Raw genomic sequence first — 13,288 nt, forward strand, 5'->3', positions numbered from 1 at the left:
CTTCCTGGTTTTCCGTGACCATCTTGTATCTGAATATCAGAATCTCATATGATGCTAGGGAAGTGCTCCTCAATAATTCCCTTGAATAATTTTTCCATGCTTTTTGCTTTTCTTCTTCCAGGATACCTGTAATTCATATATTGGCTCATTTCACATAGTCCCTTATTTCTCTGAATGATTGTTCATTCTTCTTTTTCCTGTGTCTTTGACTGATTGGGTTACTTTAAAAGCCTTGTCTTCAAGCTCTGAGATTCTTTATTCTCCTTAGTCTAGTCTGTTGTTGAAGATTTCTGCTGTATTTTGTAATTCCATAAATGACCCTTTCATTTCTTTAAATTCTGTCATATCCTTTCATATCCTGTTGTCTCTTCAGTGAGTTCATATTTTTCATTTGTGTCCTGAAATATTTTTTTGGTTTTCTATTTTTGGTTTTCAGCTTTCTCTTCAATTCCGTTCATGTTTTTTGCCATCCATACTCGGAAATCCATTTCTGACATTTTGACAGTTTCCTTTTGGTTGGGGTCTGTTGCTGTAGATGCACTGTGATCCTTTGAGGATGTCAGACTAGCTTGTTTTTTCAGGTAGCTAGAATTCTTTTGTTTGTTTCTTCTCATCTCAAACCTTTTCTCTCAGCTCAGGGCTGATAGGTTTGCAGAGTACCTATTCTCCTTTGCTGGGAACTCTCCTACTTAGTGAGGAGGAGAAATCCCTGGATAGCACTTTTGTATCCTACTACAGAGGACCTGGCAGGAGAAGGGCGAATGCACTAAGAGCCTGTAACACAGCTGTTCTCCTGCGTCATCCAGTCCCCCTGTGGGACTGGATGTCACAGTCCAAGCCAGTGCTGATGGATACTCATTTGGATTGATGGGTTGGTCCCCAGGCTGCTGTTAAAAGGTTGGGCTGGGGGCTAGGCAAATCCCTCTCCATGGAGGTCAGTGGCATGACCTTGGCCAGTGCCTGGGCAGGTCATGGGACCTTGGTGGGTGCCTGGAGGTGTCACAGGACTGCAGCCTGTGGTGGGGTGAGTCTTGGGACCTTGGCAATTTCCTGCACGGGTTGTGGGATGTTGGCAGGCTCTAGGGCAGGTTGTGGGACCTTGGGCAGCCCCTGGGTGCATCATGGGACTGCAACCAGTGGTGGGGCAGGGTGGGTCTTGGGAACTTGTTGAGTCTCTGTGTGGGATGCAGTACCTTTGCAGGTACCTGGACAGGTTGGGGGTCTTGGCCAGTGCTTGGACAGGTTGTGGGACCACAGCCAGTGGTGGGGTGATTCCTTGTGCTGTAGTGGCTGGCAAGGCTAGTGTGAGGTGCAGTGCCCTGCCAGAGACTCACAGTGGCTGGAGCTCTCCCTCCACCCAGGTCTGACTGTGACAACTGCTATGGTGTTACTCAGGTGGCAGTGGCAGTGCTATTGAGATGGCAAGATGGCGGTGGCAGATGCTGAGGACTGATGGGCACCTGCTCTGTTCGGATCCCTCGGAGGCAGCCAGTAGGGGGTGTTGGGTGGTGCATGGCACCTAGTCACAGTGCGCATGAGAGAGCCTGCCCTCCCCTGTCCCTCTCTGATCTGGCAAGGATAATGGGGAGGCAGCTGCAGTGGAACTGACCCCTGTGCAGACTGGGCACCCTGGGGCTGAGAGTGCAGATTGGTGTCTGTTGCCATGTCCTGGGACCAGAAGTTGGTGGGACCCCACTGTGCCCGTTCTCCAGTGCAATGCTGCTGTAGTCTCCAAGCTCCTTGATCAGTTTGGAGCCATGCTGTGGTGGAGACCTCCTCGCAGCTTGGATCTCAGTGTCCCCTGGAGGAGTGCAGAGCCCTGGGGATCTCTCGCCTAACCATTCCCTATGTGTGAACACCTACCCCAGGTATCTTCCTGTCTTGCCGAGCAGACCTCACCTCTCTCTCTCTTGCTTTGGGTGTCTCCAGTCGCTTCTCTGATGATTCATAGTGCTCTCTGCAAAAGCATTGTGGGTAGAAGTCTACCCACAGGTGACCCTCTACCCACAATCTCTGATCATCTCCTTGAGAGCAGCAAGTGCAGGCTGCTTCTAGTCTGGCATCTTGGCCTCTCCCTCCAATTTTTTTAATCTAAATTTTGATAGTCCATTTATCTAAGCTCTTAAAATTATTTGCAGAGACAGGAAAATATGTAGAAAGAGCCAAGCTCAAGCTAGGAGTTAAGTCTTGGGTCCTCAGCTGGGCATGGTATCTCTCACCTGTAATCCCAGCACTTTGAGAGGCCATGGCAGAAGGATTGCTTGAGACCAAGAGTTTGAGACCATCCTGGGCAACATAGACCCTGCCTCTGCAAAAAGTGAAAAAATTAGCTGGGCATGGTGGTGTGTATCTGTAGTCCTAGACATTTGGGAGGCTGACATGGGAAGATCTCTTGAGCCCACGAGTTCAAAATTACAATGAGCTATGGTGAGGCCACTGCACTCCAGCCTCAGTGACAAAGCGAGACCCTGTCTCTTAAAAAAAAAAGTCTTGGTTCCTACTTCTGCCTTTGCCAGTAACTCTTCATTCAGTAAACAGTTACTGAGCATACTGCCAGGCACCAAAATAGACATTCATGTATAAAGTCAAGTAAGACAAGGTGCCTACGCTCTATTACTTATGTTTAGAAATGAGAGGCAACTAAATGAATGTTTGTAGTCAATTACATGTTAAAATGCACAGAGTAGTGTGTATTCCTAGGAAGCAGTGACAAGGTTTATGGCAGGGAAGGGATGGAGAATGACTGACTACACAGAAAAGATGATGCTTGAGCTAAATCTTGAAAAGTAAATTAGTGTTTGCTAGATAGAGGGTTTGAAAAGCATTCTAGGAAGCAAGAACTATATAACCAAATGCCTGAAACAACATGAAAATGTGGACACATTTCTGTGTTGCGAGAGAACATGGTGTGAGGTACCGTTCATCAGTGATGAGACTGGAGAGGAGTGCTAGGCTATGGAAGGTCTCATATTTTATGCCGAAGGAGGAGTTTGACTTTATCTTGCTACGTGTTAGGGATACAGTGGAAACAAGAGTTTTTACCTTGAAGAAGCTTATGTCTAGTGGAGTAGACATAAAAATATTTTGGTTCAGTATGCTCAGTGTGTTATGATAATGGTAAGTACTCGATGCTATGGGAGCATGAAGATAGAACGCCAACGTCAGTCCAGTGTGGGTCACAAAGTTTTCGTGGAAGAAGTGACACTTGAGAGAAGATTGAAAGAATATTTAAGAGTTGGTGAAGTAAAAAAGGGTCTTTAAATGTTTATCCTAGCTGGATACAGTGGCTTATGCCTGTAATCCTAGCACTTTGGGAAGCCAAGGCAGGAGGATCACTTGAGGCCAGAGGTCAAGCTTATGGTGAGCTATGACCAAGCCACTGTAGTCCAGCCTGAGCGACTAAATGAGACCCTGTCTCTTAAAAAAAAAAAAAAAAGTTTATTCTAGCAGCACCATTAAAATTATGTCAGAAGAGTGATACTTAAAGGAGGAAGATGAATAATGAGATAATTTTTATCCAGTAATCCAAGTAAGAAATGGACCAGAGCTAAGGCTATTGCATTGGGGTGGAGAGAAGGGGAAGAGTACGAGAAATGTTAAGATGTTGGAAACCACAAGACTTGGCGATTTATTATTCATTGAATATGAGAGAGAAGGAATAATTTTGGGTAGCGTTTTTATGGCTCAAGTGACTAAGTGGTGCTGTTCTCTGAGATAGGGAATAAAGGAGGAGGAAGAAGAAGAATAGGTTTGGAGGGAGAAATAATGATTTCAGTTCTGGATGTGCTCAGTTTGCTGTTGAAGTAGAGCTTTCTAGTTCATAAATGGATATATGTCTCATGCTCATTAGAGAGGTCTGGGCCACAAATGTAGATCAGTAAGCCATAGGCACATGGGTATAGATTAGAATTGCTACGATGTTTCAGGGAGAGTAAGAGGAGTGAGCTAAAAACAGTATGCTAGGAAAAAATCTCAGCAGTTTTGTTTATTTGAATAGTGTTTCCAAATCTACTTTCATTAGCCAGAATGCTACAGGACCCTGCAGTTCAAGGAGAGAGTCCACTTCCAGTAGCTTACAGACCAAACGACATGCCATCTTAAAGTTTCTGCTTATTAGAAACAACTGAAATGCATTATAGGGCAGCAGTAACTGTAATGGCTGGTTTGCCAACCCGTGGGGTGGAATTAAAAATGCATTAAAATTTATATAAAGGAAAGTAAATAGCAATGAGTCTTTATTGGTTTGGACATACTTAAATGACTGTTGTTTCTCTTTGTGTGGCTAAGAAAAAAAACCTGTAAAAATAGAAGAAACATTCCCTTTTGGAACTTGAGTCGTGAAAATTTATTATTAATAAAATGGACAGCTTCTTTCTTTAAAAAAAATAGTATGCTAGGGGTGACAAAGATAAAGGAAATAATGTATACATAATAATTGATAAAATTTTCAAACCTTATAAAATGTCTGATATTAGAGTTTTCAGCACTCTTATTTTTTTATTCATTCTATTTTTACTACTAAAAATAAGATGGAAACTTTTTTGCTCTGCATTTTAAAAAGAAATAGAAATCTTTTTATTTTCATAAAGCTTTTTTTTAAACATAAAAAGTCATTCATTGTTACAATAATGTTCTGTTTGTGCAGGTAGATGGTAAACACAGAAAAAAAAATTCAGTGTTTGAAAGACTTCAAATTGATATTCAACACTTGTGTTTGAGTAAGTTGCACAACTTTCCATTGCTCTACCATAAATCATAGAAGTTTCAAACCGAGGGTTGCTTAGAAATCCAGTCATGCAGAACAGTGTTTCAGGGAAAAAAGTAAAATTTTTTCCATTGTTATTATATAAATGTTTTATGTAACAGTTAAATAATTGTAAACTGAATTAGAGTTGAAACTTGTTTTTCATTACCAACTGGAAATGAAGTGTTATATTAGGGGAGAGTTTAAAAGTTTTGATAATAATGTACTTATGCTGCTTCTTTGTCCTATTTAAATTAATTTTGAGTCTGTTCATACCATAAACTAGCCTTCTGCCTGTAGTTAACATGACTTTGCCTAAACCATTAAAGAAAACGAGATAGTTCTCTGCTTAGCTAATGTGTAAGAATACTTCCTAGAGTTTTAAACTGTACCAAAGGAAATAAATTGTCGCTGTGGAACTCACAGCAACATATACACACATATACACATATACACATAGACACACACACCTCATTCTCTTTAGTGTCCTTTCTATATTTTTTCTAAGTTTTTCAGATTATTTAAGAACAGAGTAATACAAATGTATCTCAGCAACTTCTTCCATCCACTAATTGTAATCCAACCTTGAGAAGCATACCATCATTTGCATATAAATTACTGTATTTAAAATTATTTACTGGATAGATAAATTTTTTGATGTCATGAACACTAAACAATTTCTTATGTTATATGTTGAGTTCTATAAAGTGAGAATGTTTTATTCAAGTGTCTTTCACCCCTAAAATTCAAAGACTCTGATCAGTTCTCTCTTTCAGAAGGCCACATTAACATGTACTTTCTCTCATGAGAGAGCTTAATTCTCATTTTCTTGTTTTTCAGGCAGGATTCCTGTGCTAAGAGAAAGAAAACTACCCGTGGTAGGAATTGGAAAGCATCTGTGTGGTGTGGCAACAGGTATGTAAACAATAATGTCTGAATTGACACATTAAGTTTTGACTTAACCTGGCTTCAGCCATTTCAGTGGTCTCTTTTAGATTTCTTATGTTTACAACCCATTAGTCTTCATAGTAGCACTGGCCCTGTGTTATATCAAATACAGAGCTTTCCTATTTATCTTCTCATTTTGGCCATTTTGCAGAGTAATATAAGAGTTTTGTGTGTAAATACTGTGTCATATTGGCCTTAGAGTGCTTTGGAGTGTATTTCAATCAAAAAAAGGAAACAAACCATTTATGGAAACTATATGATTCCACCTGAGAAGCTACTGATTTTTTAGAGGAACCGCTTAGGAAGAACTCTGAAACTTCTCCCATTAGAAGATTATTGTGTTTCAGGATTCTGAGGAAAAAAGAAAAAAGAAATTTTTGCCAGAAATTCTAGGCCAGGTGTAATGGCTCATGCTTGTAATCCTAGCACTTTGGGAGGCCAAGGCAGGAGGATTGCTTGAGGCCAGGAGTTTGAGACCATCCTGGGCAACATAGCGAGACCCTGTCTCTACAAAAAATTTAAAAAAATTTTTTTTTTAATCTAAGCTGTCTTGTCATAGCACTTCTGTTCATCAGATCTAGCATGGTAAAGCGGAAACAGCATGTGCTTTGGATTCAGATAGTCTAGCCTTCAGCTCTGTTGCAGAATCTTGGCAAATTACTTAACCTCTCTGACGTTTGGTTACCTGATCTGTAAAACAGGGATACTAATGTAATTTACCAAACTACATGTAAGCTGTCTGGCACATAATAGTGTTCAATAAATGTTAACTATTGTTACATCATCTTCCTGGCTCCTGCTAGTTTCACTATCTACCATTATGGGGAACTTGGAGCCTCTGTAAAACATTATTCAAATTGGGTAGAAATAGCTTTAAGTACTTTATATTTGTGTTGTCTTTCATAGCTTTCAGACTACAGTCCTGTACCTCATGACATTTTAGCCCACGATGGACTGCATATACAGTGGTGGTCCCATAAGATTATAATACCGTGTTTGTCCTATAACTTTTCTGTTTAGATACACAAATACTTATCACTGTATTACAGTTGCCTGCAATATTCACTACAGTAACATGCTGTATAGGTTTGTAGCCTAGAAGCAATAGGCTATACCTTATACCCTAGATATAGGTAGTAGGCTATAACCTCTAGGTTTGTGTAAGTTTTGTATACTTTGTGATGTTTGCACAAGAATGAAATCACCTAACAACACATTTCTTAGAACATATCCCCATTGTTAAGCAACGCATAACTGTGCTTTCACCTACCTTATCTTATTAAAAGCCTTCGAAGTAAACCAATTGCATCGTGGGGCAAGGAGAGGACATTCCTTTGACTCCACCCATCTAATCCTAGTTTCTCAAAAATATAACCTACAGTAACCATTTCTCATGTTCTGCACACTTTTTCCCCTTTGATTCACTCTATCTGGATCCTCGCTACATCTCCACTGCAGTTGCTTACCCTTTTTGAAATTCTGTTTCCTTCTCTTTTGTGACACTCTCTTTTCCTGGTTCTTCCCCTACATCTATGCCCTTCTTTCTGTTTCTTTTATGGTCTCCTTCCACTACCTGTCTTTTAAGTATTAGTATTCAGACCCATCTGCTACACACCTAATGTGTTTCTCCTTTAAATTCTTGAGTAACTCCTGATGACCTGCAGAATAAAGTCCAGGCTCTTTGATATAACATCCTACTCTCAGTGTGCCTTCTGCCTTCCTCTCTTAGCCATTCCTTCTCTCCATCTTTACTGTTCAGCAACATCAAACTCTGTATACTTTTCCATATACCACATTGTTTCTACTATACCTAGAATTCCACCCCACCCACCCACTTACCCAAAGAGAACAACTGGTCGGTTTCTACTCATCCTTCAGCTCTGTAGTCACCGCTCTTCAGGAGCCTCCTTAAATAAGATATGCCTTTTTAGTATTATCATAATTCCCTCTGCATATCTTTACCTTATTGTATTTTAATTATCTATTTACATATCTAATTCTTCCACTATGCTATGAATTTTTTTGTCTCCATCTTTACTGTTCAGCAACATCAAACCCTGTGTACTTTTTCTGAGCATAGGCATATGCTAGTACAATGCTTGGTATATCACAGGAACTCAGTACATATTGGAATGAATGAATAATCTTGGCCACCAGTTTGCTGTGTTTCCTTGTCCCTCTCTAGCTATGTGACTTTGTCACTTAAAGGAGGTGTAGAAATAAATTGCTAAAGCTACATCTAATTCTGAAATAACTTAATTATTTTAATAATTTTCTTGTTATTCACATTTCTTTACTTAAGTTAAATATGAATAAAACAGTGTCTATACATATTTTGTCAGAAAATAATAGTTTATGAAATAATAGACTAGCTATCAATTTCTCCAAATAATAGGTTTCTAATGTTTATTGAATTAAATTCATATGTTGAATTAAATTTACTAGTGAAATATCAGATCATTTAATACTCACTTGTGATAACTTAGGGTCATGAAATTTTTAAAAATATATACTGTTTTTGATTGAACAGACACAAAATGACAATCTAATCAGAAAATGTTTATTTTACGTTTGGGGTCTTTCCAATATTGTCAACAACATAGCGATTTTCAATGGGAAGCAGCCACAGTAATCAAAAAATTCATTTATTTAGTTTTAAAATGTACCAAATTTTTTCATTTTAATATGTAGCACACCCACCTCTAAGTTTGTATTAATCATCATTACATCCTTAATACTTTGCACATGAAAGGCATTCAGTAAATGTTTGCTGAATGAATTGTAAATTCAGTAAGGCTATTCACTGAGGCCCACTTTGCACATTCTGACCCCCTCTTTTCCACTGTAGTTCACCACTATTTGCTGTGAACATCTTACATTTCAAGACTATCTTCTTGACTTAGCATCAGCCTAAGCAGAACTGCCTTTTCAAATTTCTTTCTTTGTGTTTCTTAAGCTGGTATGTAAGTGTAGGTGAATAAATTCTTTCTATATGAGTCCTTTCCTCAGCTAGCATAAGAGAAATGAGAGATAATTCAAGTAGTTGGACTAAAAGTTTCTTATATTGTAATCTTAAGCTTCAGACAGTTTTATTGGGAATTCAGCTTTATGCAGAATAAATCATTAGAGAAATTGAGAAGATAGTAGAAAAAGGGCAAATTTAAACAAAGTTGATAATTCATGGTAGAATTATTACAAGTATAAAGCTAAGTAGATTTTTATTGTTTTTGTTGTTAGGTTTTAAAAAACCATACTGTTTAATAAATGTAAAAAATATTTATTTTTAAAGATGATGTGGTTTGGGGGGCCACATAATTGTGTTTGCAGATCTTGCATTACGATGTTTGGTTGAAACCTATGCTGCCAGTTGTGAGGAAAGAAATGAAGAACCTTTAGCCAAACGCATAAAGAATGATAAAACAGAAAAAGAAATTAACACTTTGGCCAAGGAAGGAAATGAAAAAAATGTCCCAGAGAAGTGGACCCCTGTGGCTGGCATTGTTATTGCACTCTGTTGTCACCACAGGTGTGATTGGAGACATTATGTGGGCAAAGAATATTTCAGGGCTCTAGGCCTTGGAGCAGTGGAATTTCACTATTTCCAGCGCATGAGTAGTTGGGCGACTTGTGGGATGGGAAAAACATCTTTGGAAGCCTCAGCTGTTACCGTGAAGAGGAAAGACAATCAGAATGATGACAGGGAAGAACATGATGATGGAGGATATCGAATCACAGATGACAGCACTAATAGTTTGCCTGGGTAAGTGACTACTTTTGTAATGCCCAACACTAAAGGAGAAATATTATTGCTGTACTTTCTTTTTAGATGACTGTTACCAACAATTTAGTTATGGAAATGTATTTTACAATCTTATTTTAGTTAAAATATACACATTTTTATTGTAGTCATAAAATGAGTCTTGGAAGCATGGGACATAGCACCTAGTATTAATGTATTATGGTTTATTTAGTAGTCTGTCAATAACTATAAGTCACTAAAATAATTTTTTATAAATGTTTATAAAATTTTAATAATGTTTTGTGTGTGTTTATTTGATTTAGGCTTCTTACTGTTGAAGAAAAGAAGAAAATAGGGCATCTTTGTAAATTGCTGATTGACCAAGGTCGAATCCAGTATTTGCAGCAGAAGGGATTCAGTCCTGCCTTACAATACTATACAGACCCTCTGGTGTCTTTGGAAAATGTATTGTTAACTGCTTTACCAAATCATTCTTCATCACCAGAAACAACTGCTTAATGGAAAAGAAATTTGAACATTATCTGTCTTCCACCAAAAAAAGTTTTTAATTATATTTTTATATTCACAAAAATATAATTTCAATAGCAGATAATATGAACTTTAAAAAATGCTGTGGCCTCATTGAACTTTTGATAATATCTTTGTTTTTTACTTCAGAGGTCCAAACATTAGAGAATTCACCAAATTCCTGAAGTAATCCTCTTCAGCAGGGCATCTTGAATTATATTATCCATCTGTATTTACAGAGATTGGTAAAGTAGTTGAACAGTTGACTTGGTGATCTGAAACACACACAATACATCAACATGTAATTAGCATATTAACTTTCTATTTGAATTAATTTTGGAAATTTATTTTCTTTTGATATTATTTAATATTTTTCATTTCTCAAGTTCAAAATGTAATGATTAATTGTCACTTTGTAACAAGGGCTAATCTAAGAATTTGGCTTATGTGTGAGTTTTTTTCCATGCAGATGCGGCAAGGACAATTGTAACTTTCTCACATGCAAACAAATTCAGATATGTTCACAATCAATTAATGAAATCACTTTAAGATTTCAAGAGCCATACCTGTATTTATATATTATCATAATTTGTCCATTACAAACATCAAATGTGAGATATTTTCAAAGAAAAAAAGACTATTTTTTTCACTTCATTTTTTCTTGCATAATTATCTAGTTAGAACTTCTAAAAAGATACTTATAATTCACAAATTAAATTTGAAATTTACAAATAACTTTGGAGTTAATTAAGTATCTCATATCTTTTATCAGGTCATCTTTTACATATATAAGTATAAAGAGTAAGTATGTTCTCTTCATACTTTTTATTTGGAAAAATATGTTTGGGAGAATAATTTGGAATAAAGTGGAAATTAGATAATGAAACCAAAAACCTTCTCACATTTAGGCCTTATTTAACTCATGAGTGGTTTCTATGCACAAGCAAATGTTAAACCAAACATACGGTAGACTGTTATTCTCTTCTACATCTTATTCGTGTTTTGTTTCTACCTTTATTTGTAAAAATTGTCTTAATTGTAGATATATTTGCCAAGACAAAGATCCAGAATTACAAGTTTTAGATATTATAATGATATTCTGAGGTAACTATTTTTATCCTGTAGGTACAGGTTACACAAATTGTAAATAAGAAGCCTAGCCCATTTTTAATTCCTGAGTAGTTTAATCTCTTATGTCTTGTCAAACTGCCTCGGTTCAGATTCCAACTCTACCACTTCTCAGTTGTGTGACCTTGGGCATGCTACGTAATCTCCTTGTGCCTCAATTTCCTCCTCTTAAAATGAGGATGAGGATAACAATAATGCCTACCTCACAAGGTTGTTGTGAGCATCAAATGAGATAACACAAATAAAATGCTTAGAATGGTTCCAAGCACAGAATAAGTAGTCAATAAATATTAGCTAATAGTATCAGTGGTAGTAATTCATGAATCTATTTTTAATAACATAATAGGTAGGCTTTGATTTTATTATCTCTTTGTTTAAGTTTGTTAATGTTTTTCTCTTGTTACGAGTTTTATGTCAAATATTACTGAGGTAGTTTTATTATTTTTTAAGTTAGTTACTCATGCCCCCTAATCAAGAGAACATAAATGAAGATAATACATCATTCAATAATTAACCTTATTTTATTGTGTCAATGCTAATTTGTGTCAATAAATTTGTTTTGCATCATTCAACAATTTGTGCCCAGAAATCAAATATATTCTACAACAACATTCCTGTAATGGCTGCTTCCTGGAGTAATAGGCTATGTCACATGGAACCTCTTAGCCTTAGCATTTGGAGCTCTAGGAAGGGAAAATTTCAAGTCAGATAGAATTATATATATACACCATTTCTTTGGAACCTTCAGCCCTCAAGAGCCCAACCTCATGACGTCAGTTTCAACACAATTGCTCTTAATCCTCATTTCGCTGCTTTTTTGGTACTGCCTGTTGTTGGAGCAGTGGAAGCCAGAGATGCAGTCACTCTCTTGTTAGCTGTGGTTCTCACCATTACAGGCACCTGTGCTTGCTTGGGGGTATATGCAGGGAAAAGAAATGGACAGATGCTACTTCGAAGGACCTCCCAAGTCAAACCTCACCCTGAAAACCTTCGTGCTTGAGGCTAAACCTGAGCTTTAGTGTCTGAATGTTTCTAAGAAACAGTAAAATAGGGGAGTTTCATATTCTTAGGTGTTTCTCTTAAAATGGGAACAAATTGATATGTAAATGGGAAAAAAATGTTTACAGCAAGTAATGCACTGAAAAATGCAGCCTATAATTTGTATTCGCTGGTTAGAAAGGAGGTCAAAGAAGTAAGATGGCTGAAATTTACATAGGTAGTATTTCATACCTTTTCAATTTTCAAAGCATATGAAATAGGAAGAAAAACTCTTGCTCAGAATCCTAGGAAATTGTCAATGTTCATTTATAATCACTGCCTCCTGAATTGTTGAGGAGTCTTTTCCCCATATTTTTATTACATTTTTGTTTTATCTCCCAAGTTAATATTGCATTTAGATATCAAATGGCCAAAAATTGAAACTTTTATCTCTGGGGAAAAAATTCAGAAAAGTGTATTCACTGTATCCAATATTGAAATGGAGAAAAGATTTAATGTAAAAAAAAAAACCCTTTATATTAATTAACTGAATACTGTATTAAAGTACTGGTGAGAAGTACTGTATTAAAGATAAACCCATTATGTTGTAAAAAATAAAATATGTACAACAGGCATAATCTAACCTCAGTTATGTTTCACAAAACACACATACACACTCAGGTATTATCATACTGGTACAGTCTTGTGGCTCATTTAGCTTAATGATGTTTCTGACCATGGTTCCAAGTACCACCATTTGGAAAGATAAGCTTGTCCTTCAACGCCAGCCTTAGGTCAAGATTATTGTTTTTCCAACCTTGTTTATTTATCTTCACATATCATGAGAAAGTGACTATGTGGGATATGCATATAGCTATTTCTTGACCAGAATTTGCAAACTCAGCAAACCCCTTCTTGAACTTTAGATGCATCTACACAATTACTGTGTCTTGCATGTCCCACAGGTGCATCATCTGTTTCTACCACCTGATTCTGCCCACCAAACCAGCTTCAGTACTTCATTCCCCATCTTAGCACTACCATCCATCTAGTTGCTTTAACCAAAAACTGAGATTCATTTGGAACTCCCTTTTCTCATCCTCATTCAATTATCAATTCTGTCAACTACTTTTACATATTTATTCTTTGCTTTCCAAAACTAGGCCCCAAATGATTACAACTTTTACCTGTCTTCCCCCAACCTGTCCTCCAAGCTCTTGCAC

At 37.2% G+C, this 13,288-nt stretch overlaps 2 protein-coding genes across 2 annotated transcripts in view; one reads left to right on the forward strand and one right to left on the reverse strand.

Moving 5' to 3' along the window:
* Positions 1 to 11,696, forward strand: part of TRMT13 (tRNA methyltransferase 13 homolog (S. cerevisiae)) — a 26,338-nt gene extending 14,642 nt beyond the window's left edge. Inside the window, exons 8-11 of the mRNA XM_012654908.1 lie at positions 4,646 to 4,718; positions 5,585 to 5,659; positions 9,020 to 9,452; positions 9,755 to 11,696. Coding sequence (XP_012510362.1) covers positions 4,646 to 4,718; positions 5,585 to 5,659; positions 9,020 to 9,452; positions 9,755 to 9,950 — 777 coding nt within the window. The 3' untranslated portion in view covers positions 9,951 to 11,696. The remainder of the gene's footprint in view (positions 1 to 4,645; positions 4,719 to 5,584; positions 5,660 to 9,019; positions 9,453 to 9,754) is intronic.
* The window catches only part of LRRC39 (leucine rich repeat containing 39), an 18,283-nt gene continuing 14,969 nt past the window's right edge, over positions 9,975 to 13,288 (reverse strand). Inside the window, exon 8 of the mRNA XM_012654909.1 lies at positions 9,975 to 10,234. Within this exon, the coding sequence (XP_012510363.1) occupies positions 10,179 to 10,234 (56 nt within the window). The 3' untranslated portion in view covers positions 9,975 to 10,178. The remainder of the gene's footprint in view (positions 10,235 to 13,288) is intronic.

This window comes from Propithecus coquereli, unplaced genomic scaffold, assembly GCF_000956105.1.
Source record: "Propithecus coquereli isolate 6110/MARCELLA unplaced genomic scaffold, Pcoq_1.0 Scaffold45, whole genome shotgun sequence".
NCBI classification, from domain to species: domain Eukaryota; kingdom Metazoa; phylum Chordata; class Mammalia; order Primates; family Indriidae; genus Propithecus; species Propithecus coquereli.